Raw genomic sequence first — 24,836 nt, 5'->3', positions numbered from 1 at the left:
AGTGGAATGCTGACTGACTGAAGTTGTTTTTTATATAATGTTTGGCCATGAATTACACACCGAATCGTCGACGAATTTTCAAGATATTTCCCTATCATGAAAAGAGCACACGGTGGTCTGACCGTTTTGCTTTCAATGCTCACTGCCCTTTTCCACATCATCCCAACCCTGATGTTTGCTCTGCTCCAAATATTTGCATTGAATAATATTCAATAATGGACTCTTAGTGATAATAATTGTTTGTTATTCACCAGGAAAAATATCAATTTTGACCACTGACCGAGACGAAACCGAGGTTAACATTGATATTTTTCTGGTAAATAACAAACGATATTCAATTCCACGGAGTCCATTATTGTTTTAAAATATAATCCGGATTTAGATAAATATGACATTGAAGGCTGTAGAAGGACAACGTTTTCATTTGCGAACCTCGGTAGTTGAAAATTGAAATAAAAATACAGATAACAGTTTGTCACCACCGTGTTTTTCTTTCGCTAAATGTAAGCGTCCAAATGTTCAAATATAAGCTTGCGATATCTTTTTCTAATACTTTTCCTGCTCAGATACATAGGTGGCATTACGATCATTGTTTACTGTCAACATTGAGTTGTTGATTGTGGCGTCACAATGACGCTGCACGTGCATTTACCCTACAGTGAAAACAAACGGTCTCAAATCCAGTGAAAATGTAGTATGTTATGAATCGTTATACATATACTAAGCAGTCCATACATAATTTTTTACTTTAAAAGTCCAACAGCTAGTTCGGCTGTTTTTTTTCGACTATCGGTCCAGAAATTGTTTTAAAGTCCGCTTACGTCAAACAGCTCTAACTGAGTTATCTTTTTATTTGCCAAAGGACTTTTCTAAAACAATTATTGACAGGACTATCGGGAAACAGTCGATCTGTTTGACTTGGAGTGCAAACTGTTGACAGCGGCAAAAGGTCTTGGGCAATTGCTTTCATTCCGGTAGAACAGATTGTTTGTTTCCCTCTACCCTAGTCAACAACTCTATACAGTAAATAAGGACATTTTCACGTCGATTTATTTTTTGCGAATTTAGTTTGTCATCAGCGCTAGAAATAAAGAGTACTGCCTATTTTCATATCATTTTATCTTTCACATTAGTTAGCAGAGTTAGAATACAACTTATCTACAGTAAAAAATTTTCAGATTTACGGTTCTGTTTGTGTTTGTAAAGATTATACAGAGACTATAAATATAGTATATAATAATGTCCATTATATTCATTCATTTCAGAGAGAGAGAGAGAGAGAGAGAGAGAGAGAGAGAGAGAGCAATTAGATTAATTTGATTCTTTATCTACATTTTAGATTCAGCTAGATGGAACGCATTCAGAGATATTTTTTCAAAGCAATTTGGAACCAAGAACACTATTTGAAGGGTATTGTCCTTTGTCATACAGTACTGAATTCCATTGGATGACAGAATTTACATTTAATGTCTCAAACGATGGAGTTAGATTCACTGATTCTTTTAATGTGTACATATTTCAATCGGACTGTCAAGAGTATAAAAATATCAGTGGAAACATCACGTTTTCCCTGAAGGTATTTTTTTAACCATCTATTCATTTAATTGCTTCATATTTTTCACATAATCATTACAGTGCTCTTACTTGTGATGTTTAATGTATTTATGTGTTCTGATAAAATGTATTAGTTTTGGCGATCAAATGTCAATATATCCATGTTTTAGAGTGGCTACTGTTTTATAAAAGGGAGATGTTATATAGACGGAGGCACAAATCGTGACAACCAATGTGATATGTGCAATGTCACTCAGGACAGATATAGTTGGTCATTCAATCCAGGTATTTTTTTAAAAATATCTATGCCCTATTCACATGGAGAGTTTAATTTGAATTAAACGTAAAGTTACTGCGATTTAGCTTTGCTTAGCGTTCATACGGAGAATTTAATGCGAATTAGTTGAATTCGAATTACTTACTGCGCATGAAATAACTTCGCATTAGCTCCATGTGAGCTTAGCGAAGCTAATTCGAATTAAATTTTGACGCTAGACTAGGCTAGATTTAGGATAGATTTAAGTCACAGGACACGTGTTATGGTTAGATATAGGTATATGTGCTATATTTTGTTCAAAAACCAAGGAAAAGTATGTTAACTCATCATGAATTGTATACCTATGGCCACTATCAAAGAGATGGCTCTGCATTCGTGACTTGATTTACAAATGACGTGATAATAGCTTTTCTGACTAGAATTTTTGTAGAAATAAAATTTTTATTCGCCTTTAGTTTACTTCGCTTTTAGCTGTCGTGTGAACGCAATTTAATTTTACTGCGAATCAAACTCTCCGTGTGAACAGGGCATAAATTAATTTTTTTGGACATTGGGAGTGATCGTACATTTTGGTACTTTTTATTGAGGAATTGCATAAAGTTATTGTGGTTTGTATCGAAATGTTATCTTTGGATAGCTGGAAACATTGAACTTATGTGTACAGTGTATATTTGTAAGTTAGACATTAAACGATTTTTTTCCAAACTATTCAACTGAAAACAGTAACTACAATATATTGGTCTTTTCGAATAATTATATATATAATTTTTACATTAAAAAAGGAGAAAAAAACTTCTTATTTTAGATCATTGTTTGATAAATGACAAGTGTTATATGAACGGAGAAATAAGGGAGACAAATCCCTGCAGTGCATGTCTTTCCTCTGTAGACAAGTGGAACTGGTCAAATAACCCAGGTATTTCAGTATAATATACCGTTTTCATCTTTACGAGTATAGATCAGTTATAATATCATGACAATTTTCTAGGTTTGTTACAGTAAAATCTTAGACTTGAAGTGTACATTTCAATTTTTTTCATCTTAAGTTTATTGTTTTGTACCTCTTTATTTATGAAACAATTTTTTTAAAGGATATTGTTACATTGATGGCATTTGCTACTTTGATGACCAGACTCAAAAGAACAACGATTGTTACAAATGTAACTACACACGGAACAGGACAGAATGGACATTCAATGAAGGTAGATATAATTTTTGTCAATAAAGTTAGTTAAAATTTTTTTATTCAGATCAAGGAAATTGATTGAACAGCAAGCATAAATGACTATGATAGATTTCTCCCAATATTTTTATCAATATATAATTAATATGAAATCATTAAGGATAAAAATGCATTTTTAATGCTGATTTTTAATATTTCAGATAGCAATTGCAAAAATTAAATATTTTTTTTTTCATTTTACTAGGTCATTGTCTAATTGATGACCAATGCTATAAAGCGGGGGAGAGTAACTTAATAAGCAGATGTTTGATATGTGATCCCATTCAAAGCAGGACTAACTGGACCTTGAGTTCTGGTAAAATGCGTTTTTTATTTGAGAGTGTTTCTTTTTTTTCCCATATTCGTAGTCCATGTGTCGCAGTGATTAGAGAGTCTGCTCTAGAATAGCGATGTAAGTAGTTGATCCTTACATCGTGGGTTCGAATCCCACTGTGGGACGTGGAGGTGGGCCCTTCGAATCAGATCGTTTAAATCGAGGTCCCATGTCCCTGTAGGTGCTTGCACGAAAAAGACCCCTCATTCCTTAATGGCCCTAAATGCCGAGGACAAAATTTGCAGCTCTCTGCCGGCAAGAGGCGGCGTCTCAAAAAGAGTGAAAATTCTCGAGAGGGACGTTAAACAACATATAATAAATCATTTCCCTGTTTTTTTTCCTTTGTCCACAATACAATATCACAAGTAAGTTATTTAATAGAACAATTATCGTTTGAATATAACTATGCTTTTATCTGTTCATAAAGAGTAGTTAAACAAAACAAACTTTTGACGACATTGCCTATTAAGGAAAATGAAATACATGTATTATTTTTTTTGTAGGATATTGTTTTGTCAATGATTTGTGTATACAAGACGGGGAGTCGGAAGAAAATAACCCCTGTTTGATTTGCAACATATCTGTCAGCATTGACTCTCTGAAGCCAAATCCTGGTAAAATTTATTTTGTCAGTTATAATTTCAAATCATGTTCTGTTTTGCCTCTTTTCTTCTTACCTAAAAAGGTATTGTAAATGACAAAATTAATTTTATGAATATTTTGAGGTAACAAGCAGTAGTTGAAGTCAAAAGTCCATTAAACATGACAAAAAAGGCATAGCAAACACGAACCTCCAAAACTTCAGTAGAGGAATCAGGTGCCATGGAGGAGTAAGCATTCCCTGTTAACTGGTGTCAGGTGTCATTTGCTTAGTGCTCCATCTCATGTTCTCGGAAAACCGAAAAAAAAATCCGTCAACAATTCTGTGTGTAAATAATGGCTTATCAATCAGTATGAAAAAAAAAATCATGTCCGCATTTGACTTAATGATTAACTGTATTTTCTGACAAGGTCATTGTATCGACCGTAGAACTTACAGAATGAGAACTTTAAACAAGACTGCTGATATTAATGCTTTATCAAAATGTTTGTTAGTAACTTACAAATTGTTCACGCGCAGAAGATGCTCTTTTGTATAAAATCAACTGAGAGATGTAAATTCCATATACAAGTGACAAGGCTGTATTAATATTGCTGCACAAGTAAGAGAAATTTACGATTGAAAAGTTTAAGTCTACCGTTAATCATTGTTGAAAAATAACCATAAACGTCTTTAAATTTTTTTCAAAATTGTACATGAATGCAAACATAGTTAATTCAGCTTATTATAACGGGGCGCAATAAGTACCCATGGTATATCAAATAGATTTTTGAAGACTTGGTCTCCCAAATCCACATAGATAATGTCAATAACAAATTAGAACATATTCTTAATATCAAATTTAAAGCTCTTGTGTGTACATTCAAAATGGTTTTAACAAAATAAATTTGCAAATGACCAGTGACAAGGGGAGTGAATATACAAAGTCCATTTATATTGAAAAAACAGCTGTCAGTGAAAGACTGGACTTTAATTTATAGAAGGGGTTGTTTTAAATAAGTGTGAAAATTCGAAAGTTTTTATGTTGCTGACTTTGGTTTAAGTTTGTAATTTCAATGGATTAAAAAGTTCCTTGGAATGTTTAAGTACCAACATCTGATTTTCACCACAATTAGAATACCGGTCTATTGTTGCACAATACTTCTGAAGTTTGTCCTTCACTATTGTTAATACCTTACTAAGGAGTAAAGAAAGAGGCTTAATAGTACATATACTACACTTTGCTATGTATTTTTTTGTAAGGATATTTACGAAGTTTTTGAATTTAATATAAATAGTACTTGAAATTCATTAAAACATCTAATGACAAACAACAAATGGTTTATTTGTGTATTCTTGCAGCAAGTTTAAGACTTCCCGAAGCTTCATTGTGTTTACAACTTAACACCGTATTTCAATGTCGGTTCTTAATCTGTTATCCTATTGTTTCTCTACTGGCCTGAAAAATGTACTTAACGTTTAGTTATTTTGCTTCACCAAACATATTTTTGTTCATACAAAAAACATGAAATTCAGATCGTTTGCTCTTTATTTATGTTTTGTATAGGATTTCACTATGATATTTTTAAAAGAAAAATCCACCTGTTATCTCTAAAATAATATTCATATGAAATACGTTTTTTTTTTCTTTTTTGTAGCTTACTGTGATATTAATGGACTTTGCGTTGCACATGCGTTAAAGAACGAAAATAAATCTTGTTTGTATTGCAACACGTCAATTAACAGAGGAAGTTGGTCACTGGACCAAGGTAAAAACAATTTGCACATATTTGCATACACCTTGCTCTCGACGAAATTCAAAAACATTTCAATGACGTCATTTAAAAAAAAGATAACGGTTTGCCCTCGCTCAATCGACTAAAGAAAAGCGGTCCAAGTCATTTCTATTTAAACCTCAAGGGAATATTTCTTATTCATGTCATCGTTATCTGTTCTCAATAATGCATATGCATGTACTTATTTAAACAATTCAGTCTTAGTGTTTCAATAAAAAATCTAATCTTGTCTTTCAATAATTTAGTCATGAGACAGGAGAGGGCAAGCCAACATAAACTGATTTTCAAAAACCCTAGTTATAAAATTAGTAACAAATGTATTATTTTTTTAACTACAGGGTACTGTTTTGTTAATGATACTTGCATACAAGATGGGAAATGGGAAGAAAACAATCCCTGTCTGATGTGCAACATCTCCACCAGCCGAGGCTCTTTAGTTCATAATCCTGGTATTATTCCTTTTCAATAATTATTTTAATTTAAAGTCCAAGTCCTCATAGTTTGGTTTGACTGTTTTAACCCTTTGCAAACTGCGAAAGGGAATTAATAATAATGAAATGGGTTTTTAATATAATTAAATGGTTTATTTATCAAGAATGATTTTTGGTCTAAATGATCTTGAGTTTTTCATTAAATTAACCTATTTTTCTGAGGGAATCACAAACTTTTTTTTAGTGTGATGGAAATCAAAGCAAAGACTTCTCACCCTTGTAAATGTTTTTAAATGATTATGTTACTGAATTGGTTATTATTGTTTATTACTTTTCAATTAAGTTATTCACAAACGTCCTTTTTTAAAAACTGCTTCATTCTGATCTAAACGTTTTTGAACTTTTTTAAAGGTTACTGTGATATTGATGGACTTTGTGTTGCTCATGCGTCCAAGAACGACAATAAATCTTGTTTATATTGCAACACAAAAATAAACAGAGGTAGCTGGTCATTGGACCCAGGTAATATTTCTTTTTCTACAGAAATCTTCAATCTACTTCAGTGAATTTCAAAAATCAAAATTCCAAAACGTATATGCATGATTTAAAAAAGAAATGCATGTTTGACAATGCAATTACATCTTATATTGCTGGCCTTTTATAGCCTTAAAATATATGTTATATCGTTCTAAAAAAATAATTCTTTGTTACAGAATACTTAATTAAATTTTGCTGATGATTTTCTTTTTTTAAACCCTTTATTTATATGCTAAAGAAAACGAATGATTTATTCATTGTAAAAACACAAATGAGCGATTTTAATGGTTTTCAGAGATTTTTAATTTTTTTAAAGCATTGTATGCTCTTTAACTGTTGTTTTCAATACGGACAAAAGAATGCAAAAAAAAAAAAAAAAATAGGGATATTCAATCCCCTTTAAACAAGTTTCTTATCTAATGTAGTTAAATTTGTTATATTAGCTATTCGTAATTTTGCAGTTTTAACCTCAAAATGATAAAAAAAAAACAATTTTTTTTAATATGAAGTAATCAATGCTTCAGTTGAGCTAAATTTATGGATTGATCTTTTCTTAAATATTGATTCTTATTTTTTTTCAAAGTATCCCAAACTATTCAAACACATCATATGTGTGCTATTTTAGGAGAATAAAATATTTCATTTCTGACTACCGTATAAACTCGCCTATATGTCGGTATGTCGTGAGTTAAATATAAGTCCTAAACTCTATATCCGACTTATAGGTGAGTCATAAATATATATTTGATTGCAAGTATTCACTTACTATTATAGTTTTTATTTTGTGTATAAATTATTTGTTTAATGAAATTAAAACTAAATATTGGCGTAAAATTGAAAAATATTAATAAAAACAGCTAAAATTAACATCAGTGCATTGATTTTAAATGTCAAATGATTCTGGCAAAAAGTAAAACCGACTTATAAGTGGATCAATGGCAAATTCCTCCAAACGAACCTCCAAAAATACAACCGACTTAAAGGCACACCGATTTATAGGCGAGTATATACGGTAAATTACATTTTAGTATTTTTTTTTGTAGGGTTCTGTTTCATCAATGATTCCTGTATGCAGAATGGAGTGTCAGACAAAATAAACCAATGTTTTATGTGTAATACATCAGCAAATTTGTACTCCTTGTCTCCAAATCTTGGTAAACATGAGACTTAGCTAGAAAATTGTTTTATTTTAAAATAAAAATTATAAAAATTTTGAAATAATAATCATACATGTAACTGATTTTAAAATGAGATAAAGATACTGAAAAAAAGTATAAAACAAGTCATTACTGTATTTACCTGACGATTACGATAAGTAAAGTATTCAGATTTCCTAAAAAAAAAATAATCATGCCTAAAAAATTATGTTTGGAAAATCAGTTTTTACTGAATGATATCATAACTCACCGATCATGGCTTTTTCTTAATAACCTGTTGTATTAAATAATATTTCATTTATAACTTTAGTATATATATATAACAGTTACCAAGTTATAAATATGACATTTGTGATACTGTATATAAACTAGCATCTGGTTTCCATTTCAAACAGTTTTAAAAAAAATATTTAGATGAAATACTTAATCCTGACGAAACTGGTTTTATCTCTAACAGATATATAGGAGAAAGCATAAGATTGATTTATGATAGAATGTATTTTACAGAAGAAAAAATATTCCACAACTTTTATGCAGATAGATTTTGAGAAAGCTTTTGATTCTCTTCCCTTGAACTTCATACAAGAAACCTTGCTTTTTAAAAAAAAATTGGCCCTTCTGTCAGAAAATTGGTTACACTTTTTTTACAATGATACTAAAGCCACTGTTAATAAAAGTGGTAATTTTTCTGAGGTAATCGATATTCAAAAGGGATGCAGACAAACTGGCAGATTGTAGTTCCTTAATTCTTGATGTAAGTGGGGAGTCTCTTATAGAAACATTGAAAATTATTTACTCTTTTTCAGATATGTTTGGAATCTGTATCAATTACTCTAAGAATTCTTTATAAATAGCGTAAAAATGTATTAAATATTGACATACCATTGTTGAGTTTTCAACCACTTAATCATGTGTATTATAATTAAGTCGTTTTATATTAGATAACGATTCAAAATGATGTGTTTGCAGTAGAATATTCGAAAGATTGGGAAGAAAATCAGGGATTCATTTTATACAAACTTACAGTATCATCAATAATCGAGAGCAATATACACACATGTATTTAATTAGGGAAACGATTTAAGAGAAACAGCTCTGTTTCTCGGGTATATGTTACAAAAAAAATAATCAAAAATATACAACGTAAATACTGTGATTAAAGCGTTTTGCAGTGATCTTTTGGAGTAAAAAACATATCTAGATGAGTTTAGAATAAATCTGATAAGTTTATACCCTATTAACTGGATTGAAAATGATTTTTAATCTCTTTTGTTTATTTTTTTAGCATTCTGTTATGTCGATGATATATGTGTAGCCAATAGCCAGGAAAATGATATAAAGTCCTGTTTTTATTGCAACACGACAAACAACAGAGAAAGATGGTCATTGCGCCAAGGTAAATTTTATTGCAAACATGATTTAAAAAAAGAGAATCAAAACTTGTTTTCCCATAAAACATGGAATAAAAGTCAATTAACTTAAAAAAAAAATCTCATTATCTAAGATGTATTGATTTCAGATTTTATACGACATAAAATATTTCATTCCGATATTATTGACTGTCAAATATGAGTAAAATATTGTAACAAGGATAAACCAACGGAAAACGAAAACAAATTGAAAAACAGTTGTTATTGATCAATCAATAACATGGTAAAATTTAATTTTTTCAGCAAAAAATAAAAAAAAATACTTTTTTTATTTTCTTACTGTCATTCTGACATTAACAATAGATTCCAAAACTAGATGAATACACTGTAAAAGCATTTCTGCAATAATAACTAGTATTTTTCTTTAAATAAAAGATGTCTTTATTGCAATTAGAGAAATATTTAAGGACTATATCTTTTATACCTAGTAATTCATTGCTAAGGAGTAAGCCTTTAAATGGATGCAAAATATTACTTTTTCTTTTTATAATTGTATTCTATAAAATGGCGTTTTATAGACTTCTGTGTGATTGATGAGATTGTATTATACATGGGAATAGCGAAAAGAACAAAGACTGCAGAGTTTGTGATGCATACGGCAACAGCAGCTTTTGGCAAATAAAGGATGGTAAACATATCCATGCTACTTATGAACAATAACAATTGTTTAATTTTGTTCACGTTGTATATTATAAATTTATACATTTGTATATATCTTTAAAGGACACTGCTATATACAAGAGACCTGTTTTAAAGATTCGGAAGTGAATACCACATTTCCCTGTCAGATATGCAATTCATCGAGAGAAATCTTCAAATTTTCATCAAATGAAGGTATAAATATTCAGTAATAATTTACGTGCCATGATGTGTATATATAGTGATATAATTTTCTTATGCATTTTCCCATAAATTTTAAATTTGCAAGAAGCCCTAAGCTTTGAATTCTTTTACAAGAAAAATAATGCATTTTAATGCAGAGTGTCAATTAATCTACTCGTTAATTGTAATCACTTGCTCATATATGTAAATGTTAATATGTATAAGACATTGTTTATAGATATTTTGCTGGAAAGTACATATGATTACAAAGCTTTTTATTTCTATTTTTACTTTTACTGCTGTAATACCTCATTTAAAATTACTATGTAACCAAATCAGGACTGGTTTAGTTACTTTGAAAAAAGAAGTTAATTAATCAAGTATAGAATATACAAACTAAAACTTGATTCAGAACTGGACATAAGTGATTTTGGTTGTTAATCTCAAGCATACTGCAACATTGATGGTCTGTGTGTGCCTAATGGAAGTGAAAGCCATGCCAAGGCTTGTTTGTACTGTAACACGTCACTAAGCCGGGACATCTGGTCTTTCAATCAAGGTAAAGACACAGAAAACAAATCTCAGCATCTGGTTATTCCATTTTGTGATTAGAATAAATATGGGATCGATTACTTTTCATTTTTTTTAGAGATATCGAATGATTTTTTGCAATTATTTTATATTCAATAATGAAATACTGTAAAAAAAATCTTTATTGAATAAACGTGATATTAAATATCACGGTACATGTATGAAAGAATATCAGAAATACGACAAAACTCTACTTCGTCTTTTCTTCATAATCAATGATGTAGAAAATACTTTTATGCCTGTTTTTAGATAGAAGGAGTAGATAAACCATCTTAAAAGATCCTAAAATTGTAACAAATTTTCAAAAAATGATCCTAAAATCAATATTTACTAAGCATTCTCAGAATTGTTAAGCCATGTCTTAACTGCTGAAGTATGACGTTATCCATGTGACACTAATGTTACGAAAAGCCAGAGGCAAAGTAAAAGTAGCAAAATTGGAAAGAAATCCTACTAATGATATAATCCATATCGAATTGCAATACAATTAAATGATTTTTATCTTTTACAAAATATATCATTCATACATATGCACATCTTTGCCTGCTGGAAAAGATCTATTAAATATAGTTCAATAAAATATTTTAACCTTTGCCTTTTACTGTTATAATTCATTTTATTGAATTCATAACATTCATTACAGATTATTGCATGATAAATGGGAGCTGCATTAAACATGGGAGCTCCAAACCGAACAATGATTGCAGAATCTGCGATGTATACACACACAAAAGTGAATGGCAAATAAAAGATGGTAATGCAAAGGAAATATATCATGCAATTTTAATTTTTTTTTTTTTAGAATTGTTGCAATGTAATTCACATAATTAACAAAAACTATCTTTGTTTAGGCTACTGCTATATACGAGAAAACTGCTTCAAGAATATGGAAGTAAATGTATCATTTCCTTGTCAGATTTGCAACTCATATCGGGATGTTTATGAATTTTCACCAAACGAAGGTAAATAAATCCATATAGGCATGTATTTGTCTGTAAAGACAAGAACTGCTAATCTAATTTACACTGTGAAAAGGTACAATATTGTACTTTTTGGAAATATCATCAAATCCATTCATCAATCAAACCATTATTAAGTTCTCCAAGTACCAAGTAATAGGACATACAAAAACATTTCATTAATTTTATTGACAAAATAAAGATATGTTTATAATTTATTCTTCTTGAAGCGACTATTATTTTCATTAGAGATTTAAAGGAAAAAGGATTAATACGCTTGCAATTATAAAAACTTCTGCTGAATTCAATCTTAGTAGTTCTATAACCCCATAAATATTGTATCTTTATGCTAAAGAGTACTGTAACATTGATGGTTCCTGCATTGCTGACGGACAGAAAAATGATGCCAAACCTTGTTTGTATTGTAACACGTCACTCAGTATGGACACTTGGTCCTTCCATCAAGGTAAAGCCTATGAAAACAAACTATAGCAATCGAAAACGTTTGAAACTTAATAAAGTTTACACTTTGTTAAGCAGAAACAGAATAGGAAACAACAACAAGTGAAATAAATATCTTCTCAGATTCTGATTCAACCTAGTTAACAAGTATTACCTGTACTGATTTTGGAATTAATTTACACGATAAAAATATACAGAGATACTTTATCTGCCTTTTTTCATTTCCTTCTCAGTCTTGCTTCAGCATGTGATTACATAAAAAATTAAAATAAAGAAGAAACCAAGTCAATAATTTAAGTGAGGCTTCTTTGAAATATTATTTGCTTATTTTTTGCAGAATACTGCATAATAAATGGAACTTGCATAAAACATGGGAGTACCGAGTCAAACAAAGATTGCAGAATCTGCGATGCATATAGCAACAAAACTGTTTGGCAAATAAAAGATGGTAAGGCCAAAAATATATAATATTATAAATAATACTGTGTTTTTCACGAAATAAAACCTATTTTTCTTTTTACAGGCCATTGTTATATACAAGAAAAGTGCTTCAAGAATTCTGAGGTGAATGTAACATTTCCCTGTCAGATGTGCAATTCATCCCATGGTGTATTTGAATTTTCTGCAAATCCAGGTATTTTAAGTTTTATTCATACAAGGTACTATAAGGAGAATTAATTGGCACATTTGAATTGAATCTGCATATCGCAAATAACACAGTGTATCCTGAGTTGACCTAAGTTATATATATATATATATATATATATATATATATATATATATATATATATATATATATATATATATATATATATATATATATATATATTATTCTTGAAATGTCAATGAATTTACTCATAAAATTCTATTTCCACTTTGGAAGAGTCATGGTTTCTAGTTCGCACTTTTTTAAAAAATCGAAAAAAATCTCGCAGGGTTTCTGGGACAAACGTAACATTAACATGAAAACAATATTAAAAAAATCAAATACAGCATTTTATTTTGCGAACTTTATACCTGTACGCATTAAAAGTATAAAAGTAACAAAACGCATTAAAAGTAGAAATGGCAACGATTTCAATTTATACATGTATCCATTCTTTATCGTATTTATCAGTTTATTATACTGTACTTTTATATACAATGCACCTACCTCGGAAATGTTATTTTTTAATTTATGTATGATGAATTGAAGTTTCCGACTGTCTTATATTTTTCTATTAAGTCTATTGCTTACCTACAAAGACAAATATAATTAACAATAAAAATTGAAATGCGATTTTTGTATTATATGCAACGTCATGCTGTCCTAGTCAAACGACCACACTTGCTTTTATTTGAAATAGTTCCAGCAATCAAAATCCAACCTATTAAAGAGTTTGGTTTTTGAAAATGTATAAGCACAACTTATCAGATTGACATTTAATCCAATGGTCAATTATACAAGCATGTATATTTAAAAGATAATGAGAATATTTTAAGTCCAATTTTTCAACTGAAGAAGATAAAATAATAAAATAAAATAATATGTGTTTTTTATATTACAATTTTTAACAAACAATTGATGTGATGGATCCTACTATCGTATGTAAGAATTTTTGCTTGTGAAACGCAAATCTTTTTTCCTTTTTTTTTGGCAAAAGTTGACTGCTCATCCACCACGCCCCAAACATAAACAGCTTTTTTATGATCAAAAGTCTTTAAATAAATTAATTTTGTGACATTCAACAAAAGTTATTGTACATTGTATTTATACCCGTAATTTTCACTACGTAAATAAGGTGCATATGATCAGTTTCATATTATTGTAACATTCCATTTTCCACTTTATTTCACTTTTAAAAAACTCATTACAATTCAGCTTATCAACTCCCTGTAGGACATGGTTAACTTTGTCGATTATTTTTTACAAGCTTACTGTAATATTGGCGATCTTTGCGTGGCTGAGGGGGAGAAAAACAAGGTCAAGTCTTGTTTATATTGTAACATGTCAATCAGTAGGGAAGACTGGACATTTGATCAAGGTAAATGCGACAAAATGAATTTTATACTTTTTAACAAAGATATTCTTTTTGATTTGTTTTATTAAAAAAGGGACAAGGAATAATTCTTAAGCATTTGAGCATTATAATAAATAAATTATCCATAGTTGAACCTATCCCTTCCTTCAAAAATAACAAATTCTAATTCATTTTATAATTGTTCTCTTTGAAAGTTTGCATTTTTAATGTTTAAGGATCTATGAGGTATTTCTAAAAAAATGCTTTTCTTTTCAGATTTTTGCATGATTAATGGTGTTTGCATAAAACATGGGAGTACCCAGCAGAACAAAGATTGTAGAATCTGTGACGTACATACCGACAACAGTGGCTGGCAAATAAAAGACGGTAACAGATATAAATCATATTTGTTTTAAAATAGATAGGGTTGGACATAAAATTAAGAGAAGCTATTTATTTACAGGGCACTGCTACATACAGGACACCTGCTATAAAGACATGGAAGTGAATAAAATATATCCTTGTCATATATGCAATGTGATGAACGATATGTTTGATTTTTCATCAAATACAGGTATACTTTCCATAAAGTAACAGCTCAAGTTCTCATAAAAAATGCAGTTTATCTGTTTTCAAAATGCATCAGAATCAAATATCGACTTTAAATATCAGCGCAATTTTGATATGGAATGTGATTTGATGAAAGTTTTTTTTTAAATACCGGTATTATTTTAATATCAGGGCATTAAAGCATTCAGATTCAAAAGTATGAAGCTAAGAAATATATCTTTTGATTTATATTTAAAGCATACTGCAATATCGGCGATGTTTGTGTGGCAGGTGGTCAGAGGAACAATGTCAAAATCTGTTTATACTGCAACATATCACTTACCAGAGGAGAATGGTCATTAAGTCCTGGTAAATAATACAGCTAACTTATTATACAATATATCGAGCTCCAAATACCTACTTCTGATTCAACATTAATAATTATTTAATAAATTAAAGGGGCATGAAACAGTTTAAACTGAAAATCTTCAATTTTTTTTTTCCATTTTTTTGCTTACAAATTTAAGGTTTTTTTTAAATGATTTACAAAAAATTTAATCTCATTTATCGAATTCTAATATCATTAGACTAGTTTTCAATGACTTACTGAATCTTGTTCTGTTATATGATATTCTCTCTTTGTTAGCAAAAACAAGCCACGAGCTTTGTTTATATTATGAAGAATCTTAGGTTCTATATCTCCTTTGTATATCAACAAATGATGATGTTCAAATTTTGCCTTTATTTTGAGTGATAAACATTAAAAAAATAAATTGAAACTGTGTCCATGTCCCTTTTAATTTTCTTAAGATATTATGGAAGTAAACTTTTATACTTGTGGACACAACTTTTGATGTAATATGAATGATGGAGTTTTCTGGTGCAATTGCTCTCTGTATTGAAAACACTCTATTTTTCCACACACAATATCAAAAATATTATTTTGAAATTGTGTTTTATTTTTCAGGTCACTGTTTGATAGATGGACTTTGCGTCAATCAAGGGAGATCAGAACAGGGGAAAGATTGTAAAGTTTGCGATTCATTCACCAACAAAAGTGTCTGGAAAATAAAGAATGGTATACAGATTCAAGATAATAATTAAATTATTTTAAGTGATTTCCATTAATAATATTAAATAACGTATATATTTTCCAGGACACTGTTACATAAAAGAAAGTTGTTTCAAAGATTTTGAAAAAAATCCTGATATTCACTGCCAGTTTTGCAACTCATCGAACAATGTATATGAATTTTCTACAGACACAGGTTCGTGTTCAAATAATGTTTTGTCAAATTAAATGTCAAACTATGTTATATCATATTATGCTATGTCAAATTATGTTATGAAGCGTACTTTAAATAAAATTTTAGCTCTACTGACCATGCACCTATTTAATGGTCTCGTGCTTTGGGGTGTGAGGGGATGGTAAAAGAATAATACTTCTTTGCCTACAAGTTTTGACCGAATTTTCAATATGACTCGGTAAACAGATATTCAGTACTGTAATGTGGAACACAAAAGCGGATAATGCGCTAAAAATTGTGTTCTCAAAGCGTTTTTAATAATTCGACATTTGCGAAATCAAATTTATTCATGTTTATATAACATTAAACAAAAAAATGTATATTTGTTCTGTAAAATAATGTGAAATGTGAATGTAATGTGAAAATTTTTAAGAAACACAAATAAATCAAAGATCAAGGTTATAAAATATGTTTCAAAATAAAACACTATTAAATTTAATAATATATGGAGATACATGTTTTACTATCTTATTCTAATTGAATATACTGTATTTCTTTTTTCAGACTGTCTGTCTTCAACAGAAGGAAAAGTGTCACAAGAATCCATATTTTCTAATCCAATTTTTATTGCAACTGTGTCGCTAATAGCTGCTGTCTTTGTCATAACCATCGTCATAACAGTTATTTATAGAGTTAGAATGTGAGTTTTTTCAGCTTAGATTGAAGTTTTATTTCTTTAAAATGTCCGAAGCAATCTACATGTATGATTGATTGATTGTATGTTGTTTAACGTCCCTCTCGAGAATTTTTTACTCATATGGAGACGCCATCACTTGCCGGTGGAATGCTGCTATTTTGTCCTTTACTCGGCAACCAGGGCCATTGTGCAGAGAGGGATCTTTTTCGTGCTCACACCTACTACGACACGGGACCTCAGTTTATACAGTCTCATCCTAAGGACAGGCATTCACGTCCCAAAGTGGGATTCAAGCCTGTGTCGTAAAGATCATCTCCTTACTTTGCGACTCTAGAGCAGACGCTTAACCACTGCGCCCGCAACGTAATAATAAAAAAAAATATCAGATGTGATATTTTTTTTAAACCTAAGGAGTACAATAAAATCAATTGGGAGTAAAGTTGTAGACCAGATGCATATTTAATTGTAACATGAACATGATATTGCAGTATTCTTTCTTTTCTTTTAAAAGGAAAGGGACAGAGCATTGGTCTATTGGAAACGAGGCAAGAACTAGAGGAAATGTGGGATTAACCCTTTACAAAAAAGTTAACACGGAAGACTTACCTCCTCTAGAAACTTAGATATACATGTAAAATAAATAAATTAAATAATACTTTTTTAAATGCATAAAAGTGTAAATTTTGATGACTTTTAATTTTACAGAAATCTTAATTGTATTTTTTTTTTGTAATCAAATGAAAGAAATAAAACTAAAATGTAGTTTGTCCTGTGCTTTATTTTTAAATTCTGATCCAAGATTCTAACAACTACAGACACAACATCCTTTTTTTTAATGAAAGGTAGAACACAGATAATTAAGAATATTATTTTTTTTTAAATATAAACGTTGCCTGTTTTTAAATTTCTTCTAAATTTCAAAAAATTCTTTAAACACAAATAGGAGCCTTCGTCAGTAACAAATATTTTGATAACAAGCTGTAATCAAGCAGAAAATCAAATAAATTTTACAAACCGAGAGCAGAAGAAAGTCGAATCCTTTAAAGCATCAAAGAGGGTACCAGCGCCAAAGCAAGGTAATCTTGCCTTGTACTTCGGCCACAGCTGTAGTGGAATATAGTTTTTAATATTATTTACTACCGACAAAACAGTCAGCAAATAGGGTAGGATTAGGAAATCTGACCACGTGGGCGATTTCAACCGTCCATGACTACCTTTATTAGCTATGGAACATGATCCGTTTGACGATTCTTAACATCTTAGTATCTGAAATAATGACATATGTTTTGAAAACAATTAGCCCTCATTTTTAAAAGCACTTCTCAGATTAAAAAGCAATGCTTTTTATTTAAGAGCATTCAAAACCATTTCCAAAACAGTTTCGTTTTTCGAAATTGGTTGAAAAATAAAAAAAGTTATGATATTTTTTTGTTGTCATCTTTTCACATCTTGAAATAAAGTGTTGCCGTTTTTTAAAAAATTAAAGGTACAAAATCTACTAAGCTGCAATTCTTCATTTAATGTAAAGTACTTTACAATAATTATATAAACAAAAAGATATGTATTTAAATATTGTTTTCTATCATATATGATATATTATTAACAAGAAAATCAAATACTTTATGGTTGCCAGAAATTTGAAGTTCGAAGTGTGGTATCATTTTCACCCTCTTTCATTCTTTGCAAGATAGAAACTTAATATCATGATCAGAAATCCTGTAACTGCATGATTATAGTCATGTTAGAGAAGTTAAATGACTGAAATCTAGATCCAATAATCATGATGATGTCTTATTAACCTACTTATACAATACAGATATTGTTTCTCAGTCAGATGTGATGTACAAAGTTCTGTTTGATTGTACACATGTACTGTAATTTTTTAATTTAATTTGAAGTATTTTTGAGTTATTTCTTATTTTTATGAAGTAAAACAAATTGATCTGTAGTTTCATTTGGATAAACTAATGGCTTCAAAAAAAAGGGGGGGTTAATAATATAATTATCAAGTAAAAGTTATCATTTCTTGAGTGTATTTTTGTATTTAGAAAAAAATCTTCAATCTTAAATACAATTAATATGAAAAATGAAAAGCTGACACTGTTATTTGCTGAATACCCCCCCCCCCCTCCCCCCCCGGTATGACCCTCATCATTGTTATGTCACCCCTACAATGTAAAAATAAAGTTAACTAAATTGTTGAAAGCAAGATATTCACATAGTGTTGTGACCATTTTGCACCTTGCAATTTACTAGGATCCTGACAGCAAAGGGCAAATAACCTTATCGGGCAAAAATAGTCCATGTGACCAAGCATGATTTGGCATTGAATACAAGGTTTTAAAAAATATTTTAGATCAAATTCTCATAGAAATTACTTTACTGTTTTATAAAAATCAGATCTTCTTGGTGTATATTCAGAAATTCAATTTTTTCTCTCGAAAGAAATATTTCATTTTTATTTTTTTTCAATAAAAAAGGATGCAATTAATTTATTTTCTTCGATATACATGTACACTTGCAGTAATACTTTAGAAATGTTTCTGAAAAACTTTCAAGACTGTGCATGTCGTCACTGTATCAGTCCGTAACACACTACCACCCTTTTGTTTATTTTTTACACCATTTTTTAACAACAAAATTTAAGCACATTTTAGAGTTACTGCCCTTTGCTTATCCATTGCTACCTTTATTAGCATTCAGTATAGTTTATTTATAATCTAATAATTCGTACGTTCTTGCAGAAGATTAAAAAATAAGATAAAATCTGCTGGCTTACAAGTTTTACTGACATGACATATAGCAACAACAATCATCAGTAGACCTAAAGGTTTCATTTTTGATAGGCACTAATTATTACTGTAAAAAATAAAGGATATTAATATCTGAACATAAAAATGGAATACACATAGAAATAAAATACTTTATTTTCCTCTAACGTTTGACCTTGTTAAAGATTTTAAAGTCGAGTTTTGCAGTGAAAGTTGACTTGTAAAAATTATCGTGAATGCTAGTTAGCCAGGAATACCATTCGAAGAACATGCATTTAATACTGAAATGAGGGAATCATCCAATAAATAACAAAAACATATTTAAAAATATTTAAAATAAAAAAACACATATTTACCGCATTCTCCAACTAAGAAGAATATTTATATTGAATCTTCCCTTTTATGATGTTTGCTATAACACACGGTAACTTTATTAATTTTTTTCATGTTGTTGATTTCAAGCCACTATAGGAGCAATAACATTTTAAGTTTGAATGTTTAAGAGATGAAATACGCGTTTCCTTATGATCTAAGTAGATATATTTAAGCTTTTCATCCTCGTATTGTGTCTGCATCAATTAAAAATACTAAATGGGAAATAAGAAAAATACTAAAAAGCATATTTTACTTTTTGGTACTCTATTTACATGAAAAAAAAAGATTTGAGCTCCAAATGGTTTTGTTGTTCAATTGAGTGTTGGCTAGAAGTTCACTAATGAAAAACCACCCACCAATGAACATTTAGGGAAAATCTTGATATTGCTGTGTGATGTTTATTTAAATTTGTTGATATCTATAGTAATCATGTTTATGTTTGCTTATCTATTTGCATCAGTTTTTCGCATGAAGAAACATAAACATTTCGAATATTTTGATATTTCATAATTTTCACATTCTTTCCACATTTTTTCACAAATTTCTTCTCTTGTCCTCTCTCTGTATGGTCAAATGTTGCATACATTCAAACACATAAAAACAAAGTTAAACTATTCCACGAAAAAGGGTGAAAGCAATTGTTGTTTTTCCTCTATGAAATTGTTCAGTTAAAGTTGTTTCCTATTTAATGAACTTCAATGTTATTTTTACTTTGAATATAATTTTTGTATCTACAAATATGTCTCTTCAACGTCCTTTCGTACACAAAACAGTGTGCTAAAACATTACATTTTTTAAGAATGTAATCTAAATACATGTATCTGCAATATACATGTATGTTAAATCAAAACAAAGCCTTGTTGTAATCCAAAAGGAAAGTCACAGTGGAAAGTTAATAACTAAAGAAAAAATCATTTGATTTATTATTATGTCTATCTAACTATTTTAACTGTTGTCTAGGAATTTCATTAAGGCATTTGCAATATTATATGAAATATTAAACTTTACAAAATCATTGCCCATTCTTTGGTCTAGTCTTACGCCGCATAACAAAAATATACAGACATTGTAATAATGTTTCTCTTCGATACTCACTTCTCAAAACAAATAAATTTAGAATTAAGATGAGAATTAATTTTTACAACTCAAAACAAGACACTAAATGGCATAAAATTCACTTTATAGATAAAAAGAGCCACTTGAGATGTTCAAAATATGCAGATAAGCTAATATTGAATGCCGAAAGTAACATTCTAACTACCGATAGTTTTCGTAGGTAATAGTCTTGTCATGCGGCAAAAATCAAAAGAAAGGAAAAAAAGAGAAAAATTCCCAATGGCATAATTAGATCAATTTTTGTTGATGACATTTGATATTCAACAATTTTTATAAACAATCGTAAATGCCTTGCTTATTCGTAAAAACAATATCTCATTCCCAAGAACAAATACTTAATTCTAAAACATATTTCTACTTGGTGCGCAAAATTTAATATGCTGATTTCCGTCGGGTACACAACCCCTATCTTTGTGACTTTAGCATTTGAAATAAGATTACAGACCTGAAAGGAGTTGAAAAGTGAAAATTTCTTTCTTTTCATAACGTTTGTACTTCCCTTGGTGTTTCTTTAAAACTGTAAAAATTTGAAATGATAATTTTCTTGTGCAAAATGGAAATTCAACACATGTAATAAGCATTGGGGTCGATAAGGAATGCTTAACATGCGTTGTTGCAACCACTATTGAAATAACGACCACTATTGAAATAATTATATCAATAGTGGTTGAGAGTGCATTTGAATAGCAAACATAGTCAGTAACCACTATTGAAATACAACCACTATTGAAGTAATTATATCAATAGTGGTTGAGAGTGGATTTCAATAGCAAACACAGTTAGTAACCACTATTGAAATACGACCACTATTGAAATGATTATTTTAATAGTGGGTGAGAGTGCATTTCAATAACAAAAATAGATAGTTACCACTATTGAAATACGACTACTATTGAAATAATTATTTCAATAGTGGGTGAGATTCATTTCAATAACAAACATAGGTTGCAACCACTATAGAAATAATGTTCACTTTTGAAATAAAAATTTCAATATGGATTAAATTATTGATTTTAATAGTGCATTGAACAATGAATCGAATATATATTGAAATAATTATTTCAAAAGTTGCTGACGGGGTGAAATTTTTCTTTCAATACTGGTAGTATATTTCAATAGTGGTTGAAACCTATGCTTACCATATTGAAATGCACTCTCACCCACAATTCATACAATTATTTCAGTAGTACTCGTATTTCAATAGTGGTTGAAACCTATGGTTATTATATTGAAATACACTCTCACCCACTATTGAAATAATTATTTCAATAGTGGTCGTATTTCAATAGTGGTTATTACCTATGTTTGTTATTGAAATGCACTCTCAACCATTATTGATATAATTATTTCAATAGTGGTCGTATTTCAATAGTGGTCGTATTTCAATAGTGGTTACTAACTGTGTTTGCTATTGAAATGCACTCTCAACCATTATTGATATAATTATTTCAATAGTGGTCGTATTTCAATAGTGGTCGTATTTCAGTAGTGGTTACTAACTGTGTTTGCTATTGAAATGCACTCTCAACCACTATTGATATAATTATTTCAATAGTGGTTGCAACAGTGCCTTGTTGATTTTATAGTAGAGATCCAGTGGTCGTAGACCTATGTATACTTATCTTTCGTTGTTTACAGATTTACATATGGAGCACCTATGGGTTACATGTATCAGCATTTAAACGTCAAAAGTAACGTCGAGAAAGTTGCTCAAAATTACTTTGCCTTTCATTCGATACACTTGTAGAAGCATCTTCCCCATTCATAAAATCAATTGTATGTAGTATCTTACCTTAGATTGTCAATGTTTTCAAATTCTTTACGTCGTAACTCTAAATTCATATGGGTCCCGTGGGGATCCGGGTTAGAATAGGTCCTCAGTACCCCCTTGCTTGTCGTAAAAGGCGACTAAATGGGGCGGTCCTTCGGACGAGACCGTATAAACCGAGGCCCCGTGTCACAGCGGGTGTGGCATGATAAAGATCCCTCCCTGCTCAATGGCCTTGAGTGCCGAGCATAGGCCCAAATTTGCAGCCCTTCACCTGCAATGGTGACGTCTCCATATCAGTGAAATATTCTGGAGAGGGACGTTAAACAGTATACAATCAATCAATCTGAATTCATAAGGACTGGAACAGTGAAAGGTACATCAACGTTTCATGAGGTTACTTATCCTTTTGACAAGATTTTTCACTATATTCTATAGTCTCTATCACTTTAAAAAAAATCCTTTTCATATGCACAAATGTACAGTTTTATTTCTACGTATTCCCTGGTTCCTCCAACAATTTAGGGTTTTATTTTAGAGGATTCTCGAATGAAAAACAGCTTTTGTTACTTGACGCTGCTAAGTGAAGTTCTTCGAGGTCATATTTTTTTTAATTTTGCTTTTTTTAAATCAAGTCTATCTGTCTTAAGAAAAATTTTATCTTTTTAATGAAGCGATGCATTGCATTAACTTTCACCATCGGAAGAAATAGAGCAATACTTAGTAAAAACATTTATTAATTTTGTTTCGTTCGGGCAACAATTATAGAGGTACGGGTATAAACATATTTATAAGGTGTTTAATAAGTAAACTCAATCATTTTTTACCTTGCTCCGTGAATTGAACTTTATGCAACAATTAAAAACTAAATTAATGAAACGATTGAGTATGGAATACATAATTATTCGTCCCTTTTAAATTCCATTCATATAATGGAATAATTTGTCCAGCTTTTACAATGATTGGATAACCTCATCAATGCTATAATATGAATTAAAACATCAGTTGTTTATCATTTTACTTATATCAAGTAAAATACATCATATGTGTACCATTCTTGTATGTATATAGTCTATGCATAAATACATATGCTTTTAAATATACATTTAAATGCACCCTTTTCGAGGAAGTTGCTCGTAAAAATGAGGTTCGTCTTTGCTGAGGCCTTCATAAAAACGATTGTTGTCTTCACCCAGGCATTCGTACAAATGTGTTTCTTTTTCATCCAGGCGTTGGTAAATATTTTCACTTAAATGAGAATTTTGTTTCGACATTATTTCATCTAATTCTGTTATACACGTATATTCATTTTTACAAATAGTTTGTCCTTCCGAAAGCATGTTGTTTTCATTTTCAATGTTTGACTGATTTGTTTTTGGGGTAACCAGGCCTGTCCCAGTCGGTCTTTTATGACAGGATTTGTCGGGGTTCTCATTCTTTCTTTGTTCCTTATTGGTTGATGCTCTTTTTACACCATTATACAAGAAATATAATTATTTCATTTATTAGACAATCATTTACAGCATGTACAGACTGATTTTTAATTTGCAATTTTTTTTTTTTTTTGCTATTTGAATGTAAGTTATCTCAACCTATAATTACTTACAAACGACATCGACAACCCACAAGAATCATCATTATAATGAATAAAAAGATTCCCATAGCTATGACAAAAGCATAGACTGGGACTGTTAGCTTCTCAAATGGCGTTGCTGTAGCTAAGTAGCAATTTTCTTTAGAATAAACAGAGACATTCATATCATTACCTAAAACAAATTAACCATAAAATAGTATTATATTCCTAAAATGACCCACGCACTGATCAATTTATCAATAAATTGTAAAACTATATACGATTTCAAATGTCATACATTAAGAACTTAATGTTTTACCACATGTATTAGGAAATTTTTAATTGTAAATTTGCTTACATTTGGATACGTTTGCATTTATCGTTAAATTTGCGTTTTGGTTTATTGTTGTTGATAATGGTGTGTTCGCTTTTAGCATTGTCACAGGAATGTTAGTTGTGGAGGAACTTGATTCACAATATCCGGTTCGTTTCGTTGTCGACTCGGTTGAAGAAATGAGTGCTTTGTTAGTATATACCTATAAAGAATACACGAATTCACAATGAATTACCTTCCAGGAAATATAAAAT

General features: G+C 30.1%; 4 protein-coding genes across 4 annotated transcripts in view; 2 read left to right on the top strand and 2 right to left on the bottom strand.

Annotated features, from left to right (window-relative positions):
• Positions 1-12,700, top strand: part of LOC134248249 (von Willebrand factor D and EGF domain-containing protein-like) — a 38,224-nt gene extending 25,524 nt beyond the window's left edge. Inside the window, 16 exon segments of the mRNA XM_062730661.1 lie at positions 1,340-1,576; positions 1,725-1,839; positions 2,637-2,747; positions 2,923-3,033; positions 3,259-3,369; positions 3,891-4,001; positions 5,626-5,736; positions 6,102-6,212; positions 6,606-6,716; positions 7,775-7,885; positions 9,174-9,284; positions 9,837-9,946; positions 10,042-10,152; positions 10,589-10,699; positions 12,490-12,600; positions 12,676-12,700. Of these exon segments, the coding sequence (XP_062586645.1) occupies positions 1,340-1,576; positions 1,725-1,839; positions 2,637-2,747; positions 2,923-3,033; positions 3,259-3,369; positions 3,891-4,001; positions 5,626-5,736; positions 6,102-6,212; positions 6,606-6,716; positions 7,775-7,885; positions 9,174-9,284; positions 9,837-9,940 (1,455 nt within the window). The 3' untranslated portion in view covers positions 9,941-9,946; positions 10,042-10,152; positions 10,589-10,699; positions 12,490-12,600; positions 12,676-12,700.
• The window catches only part of LOC134248353 (uncharacterized), a 96,296-nt gene that overhangs the window by 61,949 nt on the left and 9,511 nt on the right, over positions 1-24,836 (bottom strand). The gene's annotated exons all lie outside the window — the stretch shown is intronic.
• LOC134248282 (uncharacterized) lies at positions 13,593-17,330 on the top strand. Its single transcript, XM_062730695.1, has 8 exons — positions 13,593-14,176; positions 14,429-14,539; positions 14,616-14,726; positions 14,960-15,070; positions 15,669-15,779; positions 15,859-15,969; positions 16,513-16,648; positions 17,157-17,330. Exons 1-8 carry the CDS (start codon positions 14,035-14,037, stop codon positions 17,266-17,268), a joined length of 945 nt encoding a protein of 314 aa, XP_062586679.1. The 5' UTR covers positions 13,593-14,034; the 3' UTR covers positions 17,269-17,330.
• LOC134248257 (uncharacterized) lies at positions 23,547-24,435 on the bottom strand. Its single transcript, XM_062730672.1, has 2 exons — positions 24,282-24,435; positions 23,547-24,139 (listed from the first exon to the last, which is right to left on the bottom strand). Exons 1-2 carry the CDS (start codon positions 24,431-24,433, stop codon positions 23,782-23,784), a joined length of 510 nt encoding a protein of 169 aa, XP_062586656.1. The 5' UTR covers positions 24,434-24,435; the 3' UTR covers positions 23,547-23,781.

Source organism: Saccostrea cucullata, unplaced genomic scaffold, assembly GCF_032062105.1.
Source record: "Saccostrea cucullata isolate Sc308-1 unplaced genomic scaffold, CSIRO_AGI_Scuc_v1 ctg1470, whole genome shotgun sequence".
NCBI classification, from domain to species: domain Eukaryota; kingdom Metazoa; phylum Mollusca; class Bivalvia; order Ostreida; family Ostreidae; genus Saccostrea; species Saccostrea cuccullata.
Note: the sequence above shows the minus strand (reverse complement) of the source record. Positions and strands in the feature narration are given on the sequence as shown.